The sequence below is a fragment of the Drosophila innubila genome (assembly GCF_004354385.1).
Source record: "Drosophila innubila isolate TH190305 chromosome 3R unlocalized genomic scaffold, UK_Dinn_1.0 2_E_3R, whole genome shotgun sequence".
In the NCBI taxonomy this organism is placed as follows: Eukaryota; Metazoa; Arthropoda; class Insecta; order Diptera; family Drosophilidae; genus Drosophila; species Drosophila innubila.
In genome coordinates, this window is record NW_022995380.1 from 24,505,864 (window position 1) to 24,523,372 (window position 17,509).

At 39.6% G+C, this 17,509-nt stretch overlaps 7 protein-coding genes across 9 annotated transcripts; 3 read left to right on the forward strand and 4 right to left on the reverse strand.

Annotated features, from left to right (window-relative positions):
* Window positions 1-174: 174 nt before the first annotated feature.
* On the reverse strand, window positions 175-1,976 carry LOC117789841 (GTP-binding protein Rheb homolog). The gene is made up of 5 exons (XM_034628988.1): window positions 1,646-1,976; window positions 1,364-1,435; window positions 852-1,059; window positions 659-788; window positions 175-590 (listed from the first exon to the last, which is right to left on the reverse strand). Exons 1-5 carry the CDS (start codon window positions 1,692-1,694, stop codon window positions 501-503), a joined length of 549 nt encoding a protein of 182 aa, XP_034484879.1. The 5' UTR covers window positions 1,695-1,976; the 3' UTR covers window positions 175-500.
* Window positions 1,977-2,169: 193 nt separating this feature from the next.
* LOC117789840 (RNA-binding protein 42) lies at window positions 2,170-3,329 on the forward strand. Its single transcript, XM_034628987.1, has one exon. The coding sequence runs from the start codon at window positions 2,278-2,280 to the stop codon at window positions 3,184-3,186; it is 909 nt and encodes a 302-aa protein (XP_034484878.1). The 5' UTR covers window positions 2,170-2,277; the 3' UTR covers window positions 3,187-3,329.
* A 93-nt stretch (window positions 3,330-3,422) lies between these two features.
* Window positions 3,423-6,057, reverse strand: LOC117789839 (phospholipid phosphatase 5). 2 transcript variants are annotated; one of them, XM_034628986.1, is made up of 4 exons: window positions 5,934-6,057; window positions 4,736-5,019; window positions 4,248-4,666; window positions 3,423-4,186 (listed from the first exon to the last, which is right to left on the reverse strand). In XM_034628986.1, exons 2-4 carry the CDS (start codon window positions 4,960-4,962, stop codon window positions 3,810-3,812), a joined length of 1,023 nt encoding a protein of 340 aa, XP_034484877.1. In that variant the 5' UTR covers window positions 4,963-5,019; window positions 5,934-6,057; the 3' UTR covers window positions 3,423-3,809. The 2 variants fall into 2 exon arrangements, with proteins under 2 accessions (XP_034484877.1, XP_034484876.1); XM_034628985.1 differs by lacking the exon at window positions 5,934-6,057 and adding an exon at window positions 5,538-5,867.
* A 425-nt stretch (window positions 6,058-6,482) lies between these two features.
* On the forward strand, window positions 6,483-7,096 carry LOC117789676. Its single transcript, XM_034628757.1, has one exon. The coding sequence runs from the start codon at window positions 6,565-6,567 to the stop codon at window positions 7,036-7,038; it is 474 nt and encodes a 157-aa protein (XP_034484648.1). The 5' UTR covers window positions 6,483-6,564; the 3' UTR covers window positions 7,039-7,096.
* Window positions 7,097-7,217: 121 nt separating this feature from the next.
* LOC117789674 (phosphatidylinositol 4-kinase type 2-alpha) lies at window positions 7,218-12,823 on the forward strand. 2 transcript variants are annotated; one of them, XM_034628754.1, is made up of 7 exons: window positions 7,218-7,794; window positions 7,860-8,601; window positions 10,585-10,703; window positions 11,058-11,191; window positions 11,258-12,280; window positions 12,354-12,422; window positions 12,491-12,823. In XM_034628754.1, exons 1-7 carry the CDS (start codon window positions 7,597-7,599, stop codon window positions 12,492-12,494), a joined length of 2,289 nt encoding a protein of 762 aa, XP_034484645.1. In that variant the 5' UTR covers window positions 7,218-7,596; the 3' UTR covers window positions 12,495-12,823. The 2 variants fall into 2 exon arrangements, with proteins under 2 accessions (XP_034484645.1, XP_034484646.1); XM_034628755.1 differs by lacking the exons at window positions 7,218-7,794; window positions 7,860-8,601 and adding an exon at window positions 9,434-9,939.
* A 440-nt stretch (window positions 12,824-13,263) lies between these two features.
* Window positions 13,264-15,560, reverse strand: LOC117789675 (DNA cross-link repair 1A protein). Its single transcript, XM_034628756.1, has 3 exons — window positions 14,499-15,560; window positions 13,991-14,444; window positions 13,264-13,929 (listed from the first exon to the last, which is right to left on the reverse strand). The coding sequence occupies exons 1-3, from the start codon at window positions 15,491-15,493 to the stop codon at window positions 13,387-13,389; spliced, it is 1,992 nt and encodes a 663-aa protein (XP_034484647.1). The 5' UTR covers window positions 15,494-15,560; the 3' UTR covers window positions 13,264-13,386.
* Window positions 15,561-15,672: 112 nt separating this feature from the next.
* Window positions 15,673-17,409, reverse strand: LOC117792034 (transcription initiation factor TFIID subunit 6). The gene is made up of 3 exons (XM_034631988.1): window positions 16,615-17,409; window positions 16,380-16,549; window positions 15,673-16,080 (listed from the first exon to the last, which is right to left on the reverse strand). Exons 1-3 carry the CDS (start codon window positions 17,392-17,394, stop codon window positions 15,693-15,695), a joined length of 1,338 nt encoding a protein of 445 aa, XP_034487879.1. The 5' UTR covers window positions 17,395-17,409; the 3' UTR covers window positions 15,673-15,692.
* Between the last annotated feature and the right edge of the window lie 100 nt (window positions 17,410-17,509).

Genomic DNA, 17,509 nt, shown 5'->3' on the forward strand with positions numbered 1-17,509 from the left:
AAATTAAACCAGTTTTTTTTTAGTTATTTTTTTATTTAAAAAAAAAAATTAAAAATTAATATTAAAATAAAAAATGGCTTGTCCATAAATAGATAGAAGATCTGTGATCTTTATATTGAAATGACGGCCGAACGTAAACATCAATTATCCATTAAAGCAAAAGAAACACATTGGTTTGGGATTAATTGTACAAATTATATTTAAATTGAAACTAAAGACAATATAAGTTGCATAATTTTGCTTATTCATTTTGTAACTGCATTATTATTGTGAAAAAGTGTACTAACTTAAACCTGCTTTGTTGCTAAAGTGTTACCACAAACTATGCTAAGCAATATTTGTTAGTTGGTGTTTTTTGTTTGTTTGCCATTTTAACTTAATAACTACAAGTTTGTAGATTTTCATGTATTTCAGACCAAACAGTTTACATAAGAATAGATAATGAACCGATTTCGTATTGCCATTTTTTTTAGCCAGAACATCATACAGTTTTGATACACTTATGATACAATACAACTGCTTTTCTCGGGGGGATTACCATTCTCGTTTTCAATAAGCATGAGTAATTGATGAAATATATCGCCCACAGACTGAAAGATAAATGAAAGATTAATACAAAGGTAAAACTAATATAATAGAAGAATTGAAAGGGACTCACTTCATTTTGTTTGGCGGATGTTTCAAGAAATGCTGCACGCCAGGATTCTGCTAATTTTTTGCCCTCCTCTGTGGAAACTGTGCGCTCTTGATGCAAATCCGTCTTATTTCCAACTAAAACTACAGGTACACTGCAAAAATAAAAGGTTGATAATCAAATTCAAAAACTAGAGAGCTTATTAGTCATCACATACTATTTCTTTCCCATCACATCCAACAATTTTTCGTAGATAATTTTGATAACTTCAAATGACTTTTGACTGGTTATGGAATAGACCAATACGTATCCATGAAAGTCCATGCTGTACTGTACTGGAAATATACTATACTCATCCTGTCCAGCTGTATCGACCAATTTAACTCCATAGTCCTGCGAGTTGACTCGCGTAACCTTGGTGAATGCTGTAAATATATAAAAGTTAACACGTTGCCATTTAATCATAAAAATGTCGAATTGCGTTCTTTGTGCATGAAGTAATCACATGAACAAGAATATGAATATGAACGTAAAACGACATTCGCTGGCATCCTTCACAAATGATGCATTTTATGACTAATTTCAATTGATATGCAAATGCTGTTTACATTTGCAAGAAACAGCTGCTATTTTGTACGTCTGTTTGTATATATGTACATAGTGTACATCGATGTGACATACAACACTTTTACATACATGTGTATATATTTATGGTATATTAAAACTTACTATTTTCAATTGTTGGATCATAAGAGTCAACGAATTGGCCTTCAACAAACTGTATACTGAGCGATGATTTACCTATTAAAGCAGGTGAAACGCAATTATTATTATGAGTATGTATGTATGTAGATATTGTTTGCTGCGTTGTTGTATCTGTTGTCAAAATACTACGCAATTACAGCACAAGCAACAACAACAACACACACACGCACATACAGATTATAAATCATCAGCAAGCAACATTTACATTAATCAGACTGAAGCTGGTATAAATCCCAATTCACTTACCGACTGAACGGTAGCCCATCATGGCTATACTGCGTTCTTTTGGTGGCATTATGTACAGCAATTAAAATTATTTCAACTTGTAAAATGGTTGTTGCCTTCTCAAGAATTTGCGTGTCTAGGAGCTACGCCTTTGATTCGACAGTGATTTTATTGGGCTATGTGATTTGCTCCAGACAAGTGTTGCTATCACAGTGGTACAATTGTTGCGACGCAGTGCTCAGTTTTCTTATTATTTAATTTAATTATGTAGTATTTTTTCTTGCACAAAAAACTTGTGTGACACTTCTTAGTTTCTTGAAAGACGTTGCCACAGTGCAGAAAAAAATAGGCTGCCGTTTACTTGAACGTTGCCAGACTTTTGGAAATTTTAGTACACACTTGAAAATGTGAAGATACTTTTCTGTTCTTTAAATCGATGTGACAATCGTGCATCTGACCGAAATCAGTGCACCGGAACTGGCTTTGGTCGTTCCGATGAAGTTCGATTGAACTATTCATCGCCAAATGACCAACTCAAGAACTGAACTAAAAACATCTGTTGTCTGTCTGAAGCATTTTTAAGTGAAAATTTGATCATTGATTTTTTTAATTTGTAAATTGTTTATAACGTGACTGCAATCTGCTCCTTTGAAATGGGCACAAAACGTCGCAACATCGAGGACGAGCTGTCTCGCTTTGAAGCGGAGATCTCGAAACCGCCAGCGCGAAATCTATTTGTGCCAAATCAAGTGCGCCCAATTATCGCGGCAAATACGTATACCAACGTGCAGCAGAAACTGCAGCAGCATCAGCCCCGGTTGACGGTACCCCCGCCGCCGATACCGCCACCACCCACGTTCATGTCCACCTTCGTACCGACGGGCAACAACACGTCCACATCTCCGGTCAAATCCATGGCCGCGACTCCGGTTGTCCTAAGCAGTGCACCGAAGTTGTATCAGTGCCGCCAGTCGGTGCATGTGCCGACAGTGGCCACGGCGCCGGCAATTGATATTAACATAAACAACATACAATTCGATGTAACGCAGAAACTCAAAAAACTCAAGGCAGAAAAATCTGGTCCCAATCCAATTGCCGAAGAAGCTATCAAAGCAGCACGTGCTTCATCGGCATTGCAATCATTTCAGACCACAGAGCGCAAGAAAAAGGATCGCAAAACCGTGCGGATTGCTGGTGGCACTGTTTGGGAGGACTCATCATTGGCAGACTGGCCTGACGATGATTTTCGCATATTTTGTGGAGATCTGGGCAACGATGTCAACGATGAGGTGCTCACGCGCACCTTCAACAAGTTCCCATCGTTCCAGCGTGCTCGAGTTGTGCGCGACAAGCGAACCGGCAAGAGCAAGGGATTTGGATTCGTTAGCTTCCGCGAACCAGCCGATTTCATTCGTGCCATGAAGGAAATGGACGGACGCTATGTGGGCAGTCGTCCAATCAAGCTGCGAAAGAGCACCTGGCGACAGCGCAGCTTAGATGTTGTCAAGAAAAAGGAGCGCGAGAAACAGGTGCTCCTGCAGGCATTTAACTCCACGAGTTAAGAACGCTGCCTGCGGCTAATCAATAACTAAACACTTTAGGCTAGTTTCGGTCACCTTTTTTGATGTAGCAAATTTGTATTTACAATGTTTGGAAGTTGCTGCTGCAGAATAAGCATAATTTAAAATAAAAACGTTAAAATTAACTTTTTAGCTAAATGAAAACTGATAAACTGATGATTTATTGAAATATTTTATACAATATAGACAAGTATAAAATGTGTGGAGTCTGTAATAAATATGGTTAATTTTCTTTATTCTTAAATATTGTACATATGTGTAAACTTAGCTTCCTTATTTGTTCCCAAACAATTGTTTAGTTTAATTTAAGACAATTAATTAGCCTTTTTATCGCATTATTTTGTACCACAGTGAACAAAGCTTTACAAATTGAACTAGAATACCCACTTTTGTTATGTAGTGTCGCCATCTACACTATGCTACAAGTATTAGATACAAGCCTACATGCTAATCTGAACAGAAAGACGACACAGCTGTGCATTAAAGCCGACATTAACTGGTATAATCAACCTACATAGGAATATAACTTCGATTTTGCTGCTCTTTAAATTAGTAATGTTAACGAATATAACAATACTAGTGTAAAGCTAATACTCTATGATAATTTAGGACCATTTACTTTGCTGTTTACCAAGCAGCGGCCTTCTCAACACATCCCCGCCAGCTACGTCCTTAACTTCTAATTGGGAGCGCTTGTTTCTCGGCCAGCGAACAAAAGGCGTGCCGGCATCAGTCGAAAAGATTGAGGGATAATATTGTCTATAGCTAAAGTAGCCGGTAAACAGGCCAATCAGTGCGCCAACTGTAACGTCCTGCCAGTGATGATGGTAGTCACAGGTGCGACTGACAGCCACCAAGGCGGCCACAATAAGAGGGACAACTGCAATGCATAGTCGCCACGCCTGTCCCCGTCCACGGGCATCGAAGGCGTGCAGCTTGGCGCCTACATAATAGGCCACGAACCCAAAGCTGGCGAAAGCAACTGAAAAATATAGTTAAATATTTACACACTTTGATATTCGATATTCGTTTAGTTAACTTACACGATGAGTGACCACTTGGGAAGCTCTTACGTCCTTCATTTATTTCACTGAGTCGACCCGTGCAATTGAAATCGAGAATGGAGCTGCCCAAGGCGTTGGCAGTCTCATTTAACACCATAATCCCATCCGGAAAGCAGCGATAAAAGTAATCTGGACGCGGTCGACCCACGGTAATCTTCAACATGCTCGTAGGTATAGCATTCGTGCACACCGCCAGCGTCCATGCCCAACTGGCTGCCCAAAAGTCCCTTCGATTCCTGGTGAACGCATAGAAAATAATGGTGAGAGCCAAAGGAACGGCTATAACCAAGAACAATAGATCGCCGCCTTTAATGTAGTCAGGACGACGTGGATTCTTATAAAGCCACAGCTCCTCAGCGTGTATTTCCCGCTTAAATGCGGTCATAGTTTCAAGTTTGCTAAAAATATAAATTTAGACACGTGAGTCATTGAATTTATTGCTCTGATATGGACATCAATATACTCACAAAAAAACCAGCACAATCACAATACGTAAAACAACATCGACCACGTCGATAAGCCTCTTCTTGCTGGCGGGCACGGATGATAATTCCGGCTCCTGTGACAGCTCCATTTCTGGCAAGACGTCATCATTTTGCGGTAACTCATTGCGCCACATGGCGTTGTCCAAATCTTCAGCAGAACTTTCGCCAAGACTACTGCGATGTAATGTGGACATGCTTGGTATTGACATTTTAGTCACTTGGGAATTGTTGTCAGTTGTTTGTTCTATGTTCGGGTTTCTTGTTGTCTGAATAATTGATAAGAGATAATAATTAGCAAAGTCACTTAAGTTTGTATAGCCGTCGATGTGTGTAGTATTGCTGTGATAAGATAAACAAATACATATCTATGTATTTTTCCGTCTTATTTAAAACAATATAAATAGGAGTACAGGTGAGAAGTACGATTGGTAAACATATATGTATCTTTTACCATGTTTACACGACAGCTTAAGTCGGCTTAACATAAAACAACTGTCACATTCGATATATTGAATAAGGATACAATAAGATATCAACTCTTAGAGAAAGTTGTAAGTTGATTGTTTAAATGAGGTATAAACTTGGTATACAAAAAAAAGTTACACATGCAAAGATACATTTACAAGTTCACAAGTAACAGATATCTGTATCTGTGCACAGATATCATGATATTCGGATAAGGCGTAGGACAGCCCTGCTAATTATATTGACAGACATGTTACATCTGAGTGTTTGAGTGGTAAACAGAGGGCACACCATCATTAAATATAAATAGATGCAGCACCTGGGCTTCGTCTGTCCAATACGAAGTGTCGTCACCGTCGACGTGTTTGTTGTTGTTGAATTTGTTTCCGCATTTTCGACTACGTAAATCCGAATCTGCACTCTGGCTGCTTCGCATTATCAAAAGCTCTTCAAATTAGAACTTCAACTTTGGAACTGTTTGCACGATTATGGAACCACACCAATTTTATAATTTATAACGATTTCCACTCTCGTAGTTCAGAGGATCGTTAAAATGTTGGATTGCACACAAATTTAACTGACACTTGTATTAATATTTTTTAAACTAACTGCTACATGTTAATTGCTGCGGGTTTTTATAACTTTCTCTAATCCGCAGTCGCATTGGTAAATATTATAACAGAGATCTTATCATCCCGCACCGAAGCTTACATACCCTCACAATCCACTTTATCAAATTGATGAATACACATTTGATTCCATTAGTATTCAAAATAAAATAAAACTATTGAATTATATGAAAAATGTTTTTGGGGGAAAAAGCTACAAACATTATGTTAATCCATAAATACCCTGCAGGTATTTTGTTGGTAGCGGATTTGTTTTTGTTTTTGCGATACCCTATGAACGGTAAGGTTGGTCAAAAACAGGGTGGCAGCCTCTAACCCAAAAACTGTGTGGCAGCCTTGGCTTGTGGAAATAATCCCACTTTCATACTTTGTTCAAATTGCAACTTGGATTAAATTTCGAAATTTAAATAATTTTTAAGCTAGAACTATTAAAATTTTTATAGAATTTTTTTGAACTTTTAGATTAAATTAAATTAAAATTAGTTATACAACTTCTCCCGATAAATTAAAAATAAATAAACAACAAAATATTATATTGCGAGCTGGAGCCATTTTTTGATCCGCCCAACAACAATATTGTGGCGGTCGGACGATACGAGTACGATGCCAACTATTTTAAAGTTGTGCACGAGCAGGGCTGTTATTAATCATATGATTAGGTTTTGTTTTCATAACAAAAAGTCGAAAATTTAAAAAAACTATTAAATAAATATTAAAATGTCTGCTGAAAGTGAGAGAAATGCTGCTGGACAATTGCTGGACTCCCTCTACCTAAATATGTTTCATTTGATTGAAGCGCATACCCAATGTCACATTGACATCGAACGTACAAGCTCCAGTGGTGCTATTCTCTTAGCACGCACTAAGTTCCAGCAAGGAGGACAATCGCTATCCACAGCCCAAATACCGACGGAACACAGTGCGGAGTTTAACGCACTTTGCCGGGTTGTAAACGCCGGAGAAGCTGACAAAGATGCGGACATCACCATTAAGAGACATGCGGTGGACAAGGAGAACGGTTATGTGGAGCCTTTGAACTGGTTTAGCGTTTTGCCGCCCATGAGTCTACGAAATGCCGTGGAGAAGTTCAAAAAATCAATTGAATTAGTCGCCGAGAGCACAAATCTGCAACGGGAGCTAAGTACAGTATTGAATGGAATTGACAGGCTACGACGAAGCCTAGCACTATAATAAAGAACCCATATACATATATACATAAGAATAAAGTTCAGAAAAGTCAATACATGTATTAAAATGTTTTATTTAATTAAAAATAACAAATTGTAATTAATAAATCGTTTTCATCTAGTAATAATCGATAACGACATTTGGTTAGAACATTTGCAATTAGCTAGCAAGTGGGCAGTACCGTCAGCTGTTTTCTGTAAGTGGACATTCTCGTTGCTCATCATTTTCGTATCTGCAAAAAGCAAATCAATAATTGCCTAGAAAGCAAATGCGCAGAATAAGCAACAAAACAGTATAGTACCAAATTGAAAATTATATTATAGAACATGCAAATTATAAATAATAGAGGCGTACCGCCCAGTAGATAACAGTGTTCAGGTTCGCTCAATAACTCACAGACATACGACAACGACAAAGACAACAGCGCGCGCCTTTGTTGTTCTTCTGCTGTTGTCTGCGATTGCGAGCTTCGGGCGACATTCCCGTTTTGAAGTTTGTCGCGCGTGGCTACCCCACCCAAAATTACACACACACATACGTGTCTCTCCCTGAAGCCTAGCCATGAACAACGGTCAGTCTAAAGGGGCGTCGAGTGTTTCGGAAGCGCCTTTGCTCCAGTTGGAGGATGAGTTGGATTTCATTGGTGACTTCCTTAAGCAGCAGGCAACGACAACAACCACAACAACTAACAGCCAGATGTCACCGCTTCTAAATGGCTTCGAAGCAAACGGCGTCAATCAATTGACCACTCAAGTTGAGGTAAGTATTTTAAGCCATATCCATAGGGAATACGCTTGAATGCATAACCCATTCACCTTTTACAGATTAATACGATTGGCGTCCATGGCAAGCAAGCTAATGGCAAGCGGAGGACAAAGCGTAAGCCGAAAAGAGACAGAGATCAAATGTTGTTATCAGTTGACGATGACGATGTTGCTGATAACAATGGGGACGTCACTCTTGATGAGGATGATGTGGCCCACATTGATGGCGCTGGCGGTGATGATGCTGAAAGTGTTAATGTCTTTGTTGCGGCCAAGAAACAATCGCAACAGCTACAACAACAACATCTGTTAATGCTGCACGATGGCGACGACAACGACGCAGATGTTGATGATGAAGAAGAAGTTTTGCTGCATAAAAATCCCCCCGCCCTACGCAATGGCAATGGCAATGCGAAAAGCAAAAGCAAACACTCTGAGGAGAGCAGTGAGAGCGTAAGCGGTAGATCAAGCACATCGACACCGCAACAACCGCCGCTAGTGATTAGTCACATAGCAACACCAACACGACGTGCAACGACAACGACAGCGGCAACAAGTTCCACATCAACATCACCGCTAAAATCAACGACGCGATTGCCCCACGAAGAGGTCGACGATATTTGTTTAGTGCCAGAAATCGATTTCGAGGGCATGTCCACGGACGCAGGCAGCGATAATCGCGAGTCACAGCCTCTGCTTGGCGGTGGAGGCGGCGGCAGTCACAGCAGTCGCATCACCGATCTACTTGGCGCCCTGGGACGCGGACATGATCATCTTGACCTCATGTCAAACACCTTTGGCGGTGAGTCTAACTCGAACTCAAACCAACAAAAGAAGTCTTACAACTCTTGTGGGGCTTCTTTCATTGTATCTATGTTTCTGTCTGTGTCTGTATGTGTTTGTATGAGTCTCAGAGATTTAGTTGGCACATTTTTACTTCGTTGACTGCTGGTAAATACCAAGCTTATCATTGCTTTAAGCTATTCAAATAATAACTAGTGTTATCATCATCTCTAAAGGCAAACAAAACAAATTAATTTCTCTAAATTGATATCTGAAATGTTGTTCATTAATTTCTAATTCCGCAGTACATTTAGGAAGTAAGAATTGTTACAAAGATGCCCCGTAATTAGTTGTAAAAACTGTAAGAGCATCTTCGTTTATCTTAACTTTGTTGTTAATGGATTGTTTTAAAAATTTTAGTGTAGTTAAAACGAATGTTAAGATCTTTGTAGTGGTAAAAGAATTTTGTAAGGGTATAAATATGTCGACTTTAACTTCTTGCACTTTGCTCAATCTGTTACTCTCTTTCTCTCTATTGGCTTTTTGTTAAATCTGAATTTTAAGTATAATCATATTTAATTCAATTCTCTCAGCGGGCTGACTCAATGTTCGCTGAACCATTGTGAAATACAATTGTTTATTACACATGTGCATAGGAATGTGTATACAACAATAACAACAAATTGAACAGCGATAGCTCACGGCATTGTTAGATGGAAACAATTGTTGTTGAGCGCATTTGAAATTCCCTTCAACAATTATTTGCCATTCGATTAGGAACTAATATTAATAACAAAATTCATTTTTCTATATTTGTGTTTTTTTTTTTGTTCATGTTCGCGTATAGCCTTAGTTTTTGTATTTGTAACCATTTAAAGTCGGAATCAAAATCAAGTGTAAGTAAATTTAAAAATGGGCAGTGCTTTGCAAGCATTTGTCGACGAATGGACATAGACAATATCGTTAATTGGATGCAGATGATGTGTAGCAATGACGAGTTACGAAACGAATTCAAAGGAGCAACAGACAGAAGACCCAGAGAGTACCTCTACCACAATCACAACCGCAACACCAGGCCAATTCTCAAGCGAAGAATTAACAATTAAAACTTCAAGTGTTGAAGATAGACAACCAAGTCGAGATGATTCCGAAGAATCCGCCTATGTTCCATATGTGTGTCACTGTTGCATGCAAAAATGTCAGGCCGAAGAGAAGGACTTCCGGCCATCGCAGTCCGATGAGGAGGATCCACCCATTCTGTACAACACGCAATCCCTTGGTCCTGATTCCCAAGAAGTCGAAGTCAAAATACTACAACCAAAATGTCAATGCGCCAATTGCCCCCTGAAGAACTTGTGTAAGTCGCGACTTCAGGCAAAAGATGTGGGTCGAACCTTATCGAAACGCTTTAGATATGCAAATACTTTCAACTGTGCACCCATTTAATTATGTGACTATCACAAACCATTAAGCGACACACATTTGTATTAAAATGCCGCATTCGTTGAGTTCAAGTCGCGAGAATTTCATTCAGCACGTTTTCACAATTTGTCAGGATCTTGGCGAGTTCAATGAATACTTTGAATTCGTAGGTACAGTCAATTGGGGTATAAAGTCAGATTCCCTGCTAAAAGTGTATCTTTTATGGTTTCCCCTAAGATTTATTGATTAGTTGTTAATAAGTTCAATCTGCCGACCACTCTAGCCACGTTTTAGCTACCAATCAAGTGGCAATCACATACATTTTTATATATATGTATGTGGAATGCCAGTTATTTATATCGACAGCTGTCACGACAAGCCTGAGACACTGTACAGACGCTGCCAACACTTACTTATTTAGTATATAATTTCTATTGTAATTGAATCGCAATTTGCAGTCTGCATTTAGGCGTTGTCACTTACAATGCGTATTTTTATATTGCGCACAAATTTTATTAGTAATTTGATATCGTTTTACTGTGTATAATAATAATATATATTTTTAACATTATTCCTTTAGACGATCCTCTCTTCTCGGAGATTGTGGCACAGGCGGAACATGCCATCGAAAAGGGTATTTTACCGGAGAGAATCTACCAAGGCAGCAGTGGTTCCTATTTTGTCAAAGATGCCTTAAACGTGAGTTGAATCCAAGCTAAAATTTATTTCATTCTGCGCTCCGCATAGATCCAAGTGGCTTAGTTTAAACTTGGCTATCTACAACTCAGACAGCGCATACATCAAATATTCTAGCAAACGGGGAAGTCTTATAATCAAGTTTGTATTTGCAAGACTTTTGGTTTAGCTTTGATACATCATTTTGCTACCATATGCAAATTCCGAAAATTAAAAATAAAACTACGAAGGAAACCAAATTAATTAATATTATAACATAATAGTATTATTTGTTACTGCATTCGTTCTAGAATCGAAATGGTTCTAAAAAAAATATTTTTGCTTATTTAATTAAAATATATATTTTACTATAAACAGCAACGCTGTCTGGCTGTGTTTAAGCCCAAAGATGAGGAACCTTATGGCAGACTGAATCCCAAGTGGACCAAATGGATGCACAAACTCTGTTGTCCCTGTTGCTTCGGACGCGCCTGCTTGATACCAAATCAAGGGTGAGAAATGAAATTATACAACTTATATCTATAATTTTAATTAACTCAAATTAATCCAAATATTAGTTATCTGTCCGAGTCTGGGGCGAGTTTGGTAGATCGTAAGTTGAATCTGAATGTGGTACCAAAGACACGAGTGGTTCGTCTGGTCGCTGAGAGTTTTAATTATGCGCGCATAGATCGACAGAAGGCGAAGCTTAAGAAGCGCATCAAGGAGCATTATCCATCGGCTCACTTCAATCGCATGAGTCTGCCATTGAAGACTGGATCCTTTCAGCTGTTTGTTGAGGGCTACAAAGATGCCGATTATTGGTTACGTCGATTCGAGAACGAACAATTGTCCCCGGCATTGGCCAAATCATTTCAGCTGCAGTTTGAGCGATTAGTCGTGCTGGATTATATCATACGAAATACGGATAGGGGCAACGACAACTGGTTGATCAAGTATGTGGCGCCAAAGCTGGTGGGCGAAGTGGGGAATACTGGTGGCAAGAGCATGTCACGTGCCAATCCACTAGTTGGTCAGCCAATTATAGATCTGAACGAGCAGCCAATAACGCTGGAAAGTGAACTGAAGCGTGCAACTGGCGGCGGTCAACCGTCTCCCACTTCGATGGGCGTTAGCGATACAGTTGGTGCCACCATTAGCTATGTGAGCAGCGATGATGATGAAGTACCTACAACAAGTCCCAAGAGGGCAATTTATACTCCATCGGAGCCAGCATGGAATCTGGTAGAGGCGCCACAAATCAAAATTGCAGCCATTGATAATGGCTTGGCGTTTCCCTTTAAACATCCAGACTCTTGGCGTGCATATCCCTATCATTGGGCCTGGTTACCCCAGGCTAAGGTACCGTTCAGCAATGACATCAAGGATCAGGTGTTGCCACAGCTATCGGACATGAATTTTGTCGAGGAAATCTGCACGGAATTACTGTATTTATTCCAGCAGGATCGCGGATTCGATAAGCGGCTCTTTGAGCGACAAATGTCTGTAATGCGTGGTCAGATTCTTAATCTAACGCAAGCGCTGCGTGATGGAAAATCACCTGTGCAGTTGGTCCAAATGCCTGCTGTCGTTGTTGAGCGGTAAGCAAAGGTTCACCTCATAAAAAACTATCTGATAACAATGTTAATCTCTTTTCATCTCTCTATGTTACAGCTCAAGCGGCAGTCGCTTCTTCTCCTTTACGCAGCGCTTCCAAAACAAGAGTCCCTTCTTTTCTTGGTGGTAGGTTATCGACCCCATAGACAATACTTGTATTTGGTTATCTAATGTGATACTGTTATCTATTTCAGTTAATTGCCCACTACATTTCGTATTACCCGGCAAGTTTAGTGTGGTCGGGATCCAAGACTTGAATTGTCGCCTACCTGTTGTGCTTTGTTGTTATCTACTTTATCGCCAAAAGATTTTTAGTTGTAATCCCCAGCGAAATGGATTTTTGTTAAATTTGTTTGTTTTGGCAAAAAGTCGTTGAAAATTCACTTGCTATTTATTTAATTACATTCACACCATGTTCACAGTTAACTGGCTAATTAGCCGGGTTATATTGTTCGTATAGTCAATTGTTTTAATTCATAAATATGAATGAGCGAAAGATCGAAGGATTGTCCATTCCAAAATTCGAAGCTCACACGCTTTCATTCTGTTTACACTTTTATTATTATTTATACATATCACTGAGAATTGTTTAAAAATTGAGTATAATCAAAGCTGCATATTTATTGCTTATGCTAAGGGGTCTACTGAATTCCCAAGGCACTTGAATTCATTGTGAATATCATTAACAATTACTATTTACCAGTTAACACTCCTCAGAATCCCTAACACTTTGGGACAATTACGTTAAGCATCAGCTATATAAGCGAGTGTAACTATGTCAACTAGTGGAAAACAATTATATATATATGAAATAGATTTCAAATTAGATATAAACAAATATATATATATGTGTATTAAATTAAATGTGCATACACAAAAAATAAACAATGAAAATCAAACATTCTATATTGTTAAAAATTTTAGAAAACAACTTTGCTGTACCACACTTAAACATATTTATTGGTGGTTAGCGGCAATACTTTATATTCTAAAATTGTAGAAGAGTAGAATTCTTTTAATTAGGAATGTAACTCAAATATATTCACTAACCACTAATTATGAAAATGAAGCATTACAAAAAAAAAAATGATTAAATGAATGAGAGCAAATCATCGGAAGCATCGGACAAGATTCTGTTATTAGGTTTGACTTCAGCATCACCAGGACTAGCTGATTCATCCTTTAACTTGTTCTCTTTAATCACGGCATCATCTCCCTTCGTGCCAATGGGATTCACGACTTCTTCTTGTAATGGGCTCAATATCATGTCAACATTTTCGCCCGCTTGTGACGGCAGCTGTCGTCGAGGAGTTTCAAAAAATGCAGAAATAGTGGGCTGATATCCATTGCTGAGCATTCCGCCATAGCCCTTGTATTGATACCACTTGGCCGGCACTTTACCGGTCACACAGAGATCTCGTCCCACAGGAACCGTGCTGATTACATTCTTCGGCTTAAGGAAACGTACAAAGCGTTCCAGTTCCTTGTAGCTTGAATGCTCCGAGTATTCCACACCGATTACACTGATACGCTTGCCATATGAAGGTTTTGAGTTCTTCTCCCAGCCGCTTGGTCGTATGGCCAGAAGCATATCGAAATGTCCCTCGAATGGTTTAAAGTACTGATCCAGATGCTGTGGGATATGCGGACATAACAGTTGCATCATTGTGTTAACCACGAAATTATAAACCTACCGGATAACTAATCTTCCCCATGCTTATTACATGCAAATTAGCCTCCAGCGGATTATCATATAGCCTCATTTGCAGCTCCGGCCAATTGAGACAGTCGATTGCCTTGCGACGATGCGGTTCTGTCCAGATACGGAGTGCAAACTCCTCAGCCATTGTCAGCCACACCTTTTCCTTTCCAATCAAATAGGCGCCGCATACGTGCAAGATGCGCTTGCCGGCATGCTTCTCGTGAAATTCACGGACCAAAGAGCAAACAAGATCAATGCTTTCGCTCTGATGGCAAAAGTCATAGTTCCTTGACAGATATGTAGTGTCCAGGTAGAGTAGATCAATGTTGGGGTTGTTCCAATATATGGGGTTTGACTCCATCTCAAAATTGGCTCGAAAATCACCAGTATGCAGTATGCACTTGCCTGTGCTGAACTTAAAGAGCAACATAATGGCACCTGGACAGCTACGAGTAATTGGTTAATCACATAGATAAGATAATCTGATTGGCTATACTTACTGATTGGCATCTATGGCAGCAACTTCAATGTCATTCACTTTAATGGACTTGTCCACGTCAATTGTATGAAGATACTGTTCATCAATGGGTATAAAAGTGCGCACCAAGCGAGCTGTAATGGGGCTCATGTATAGAGGATGTGCGAACTTCCGGGTTAGGCCCACATAGTGATCGGCATGGTAATGACTTAAAAAATAATGGGTCACATTCGGAATATCACCAAACTGAAAGCCATCCACAACGAATGTGGTATCTTCTACAATCTTGTAAGGCGGGCAACGCTTCCGCGTGCGTCCCTTTGGCTTATTTTCTTTAGAAGATGCATCCGCAACCGATTCGACTGTAAGATTTGATCGCGGTATAGTCACCATAGGGGAAGCCTCCGTCTGTCGAAGCTCCAGTTCACCGAGTACCACAGGCCTTGACTCACATTGCCTGCTACGGGTGGTTTCTTCCTTAGATTCCGACTCATCATCAGAACAGAGATCAATTACATCGGCAGGTGGCGATTTGCACTTTGATTTAACCTGACGTTGCGGCTGGGTTCGTTTTCGTGTGGGTTTTGGTTTATAATCAACTTCTGAGCATGTTGTTGTTGCAGTGGTCTGCGATTCCTCATCAAACAAGCGCTTGCATCCTTTACGCAGCGTTCGACGATGTTTTGGTTTTCCGGGAGAAGTCTTTGCGACTGACTCCACTTTATAGTTCTTTGTGCCACTCTTAAAGAAGGCATCAATGCGCAGTTGACCCGGCAATGGATCCTTCTTTGCAGAGCGTTTAACGGCTGTTCTGTTTACAATAATTTGTTCATTACGCATTAATTTGTCATCGTTGTTCTTCTTCTTTGTTGTTGTTGCTGCGCGTCTATTTCCCGCCTTTTTTGGTTTCTCTGGTGTTCTATTATCGACTGGAGTTGGTGCTATTTCAAAATCACTTTTAGCTTGCAAATCAGTTAAACTTTTAAGGCGAATCTTTCCAATGTTTGTTGTAGCCATTGCGTTTGTTTATAATTTGTCCTGCGACCTGCGATCTTTCTTCACAGGCCCTACTTGCAAAAATATCGATATCATTTGTCGAAAGCGGCTTTAAATATATCGTTAGCATTAGAAACTGTCTGCATATCGATAATGTAATCGATACAGCTGAGCGCTAAATTAGATTTTTAAATTTAAGATTATAAAAGCGAGTATATTTTTATTCATTACATTGACAGTTTACATATTCAGTGGCCTGCTTAAAAGCATCACATAGAATACGTTCGATTACAACGGCATCGCATAACGAATCACCTAGAAAACGATATCGTCGGATATATTCTTCCAGTTGATCGGGTGGTCTTTGTGTAGTTTTAAGAATTGGGGCGCACATTTTCAGTATTCTGTAGCGTATAAATGTGGCAGCCTGTTTATTTAAAAGATTATCGCTGCTGCTTTCTGTTAAGTATGGTGCAATTCGATCAGCGATAGCAGCGATTTGTGGTATGACGTACTCGCAAATTGGAAACTTTCCCATTTTTTGGAGCCCAATAATGGAGCCATAAACAGTTGTTAGAGACGGCGCTTGAAGCCCATCTTTGAATAAACTGCAATTTAATGAGAATGGTTAATGGTAGTGATGAAAATCGAAACAGATTGTCGTTTAAGCGTCGGACTTAAAAAATCTAACGTGCAGTTAAAATGGAAGTATTAATCACATATACAGCACTGAACTGGTAAGCACTGTTCAGTGGTTCATTCAGCTATTTTATAGCTAAAAAACATTTAAAAATTTCTATTGGCCGGAAATCTGGTTATTTTAAGTACTGCTGTTTTGCTATTAATATTTTGTCTAAAAATGTGCACGCAGCTTTTTCACTTAAAAAATTGGCTGCACTGTACGTACTTGATAATTCGTGTTAAAATGCCGTTCTCGTTGTTATTGTAGGTCTTCACGAACTCGGCCGCAATGTTGCACGCGTATTCCCGCAACGCCCAATGATTTTGAACAGTCGGAAATGTACAAACTTGGCGCGCCACAATGCAGGAGATAACGGAGGGTATCAACAGGTGTAACTGCAAAAGGAGAATGTCAAGCAGCTGTCATGTCAATGTATCTCATCTGGAGACAACCGACTCACATAATTATTTAATCTTAAGCTGGTATTGCCGAGCAGACTGTGCACCAAGCGCAGCAAATAGAACAACAGGGAAACGTTATGTTGCAACACATTCAGCTTAATACCTTCGGCAATGAAGAGACACAACTTGGACAGCATTGGCTGCAGAGAAGAGTCGGTGTTAACGCTTCGAAGCGCCTCTCTCCTTAATGTCTCCGAGGTGCCCATGATACTTTCCGTGATCAGGACATAATACTTTTGTTGCTCCTTGGACAGAGGAAACTTTCTGTTGGACATCAGCTGCACTTGCTCACGTTTTACCCACGGCTTAGAAACGCCTCTTGGAGCCAACTTCCTTCTGTTAGCCAGAGACAAGGACTCCATTGCTCTAATAATTCTTGTCCACTTCTTTTTCGGCTGCTGATATCTCTTACGTGGACGTGTCGGTGCATTTTGCACTGTTACTTCGACTTCTGGTAAGCGGTAATCAATATGCAACAGATCCAAGTTGACGCCGTGTTCCTGCATTGCATACTGCAAATGCTCGAGCTGAACTGTCGAAGAACGTGATCTTCTTGCATGTTTAACAGCCTCTTCTAGAATCTTGTTGATATTCTCACGCACTTCCCGGCCTACAATGTCAATCATATTGTCGCTTAAGGTTTCGCCAATGCAATGATTGCCTATGCTTCGCACGGATGTCCTGGAGAGCGTGCCCGTATAAATTTTTCTGTAATCTTTTGAATTTTTCTTTAAATTTAATTCGACTTTTGACTGAAATTCGTGCAAAAAATTTCTCATTGTATTGTCATTGCTTCGACGGTTTGACAAACAAGTCAAAGTCAAATCCAAACGTCAAACAGTTGATGTTAATCAGAAATCGAATACATCATTATTGCATTTGTTTAATCAAATT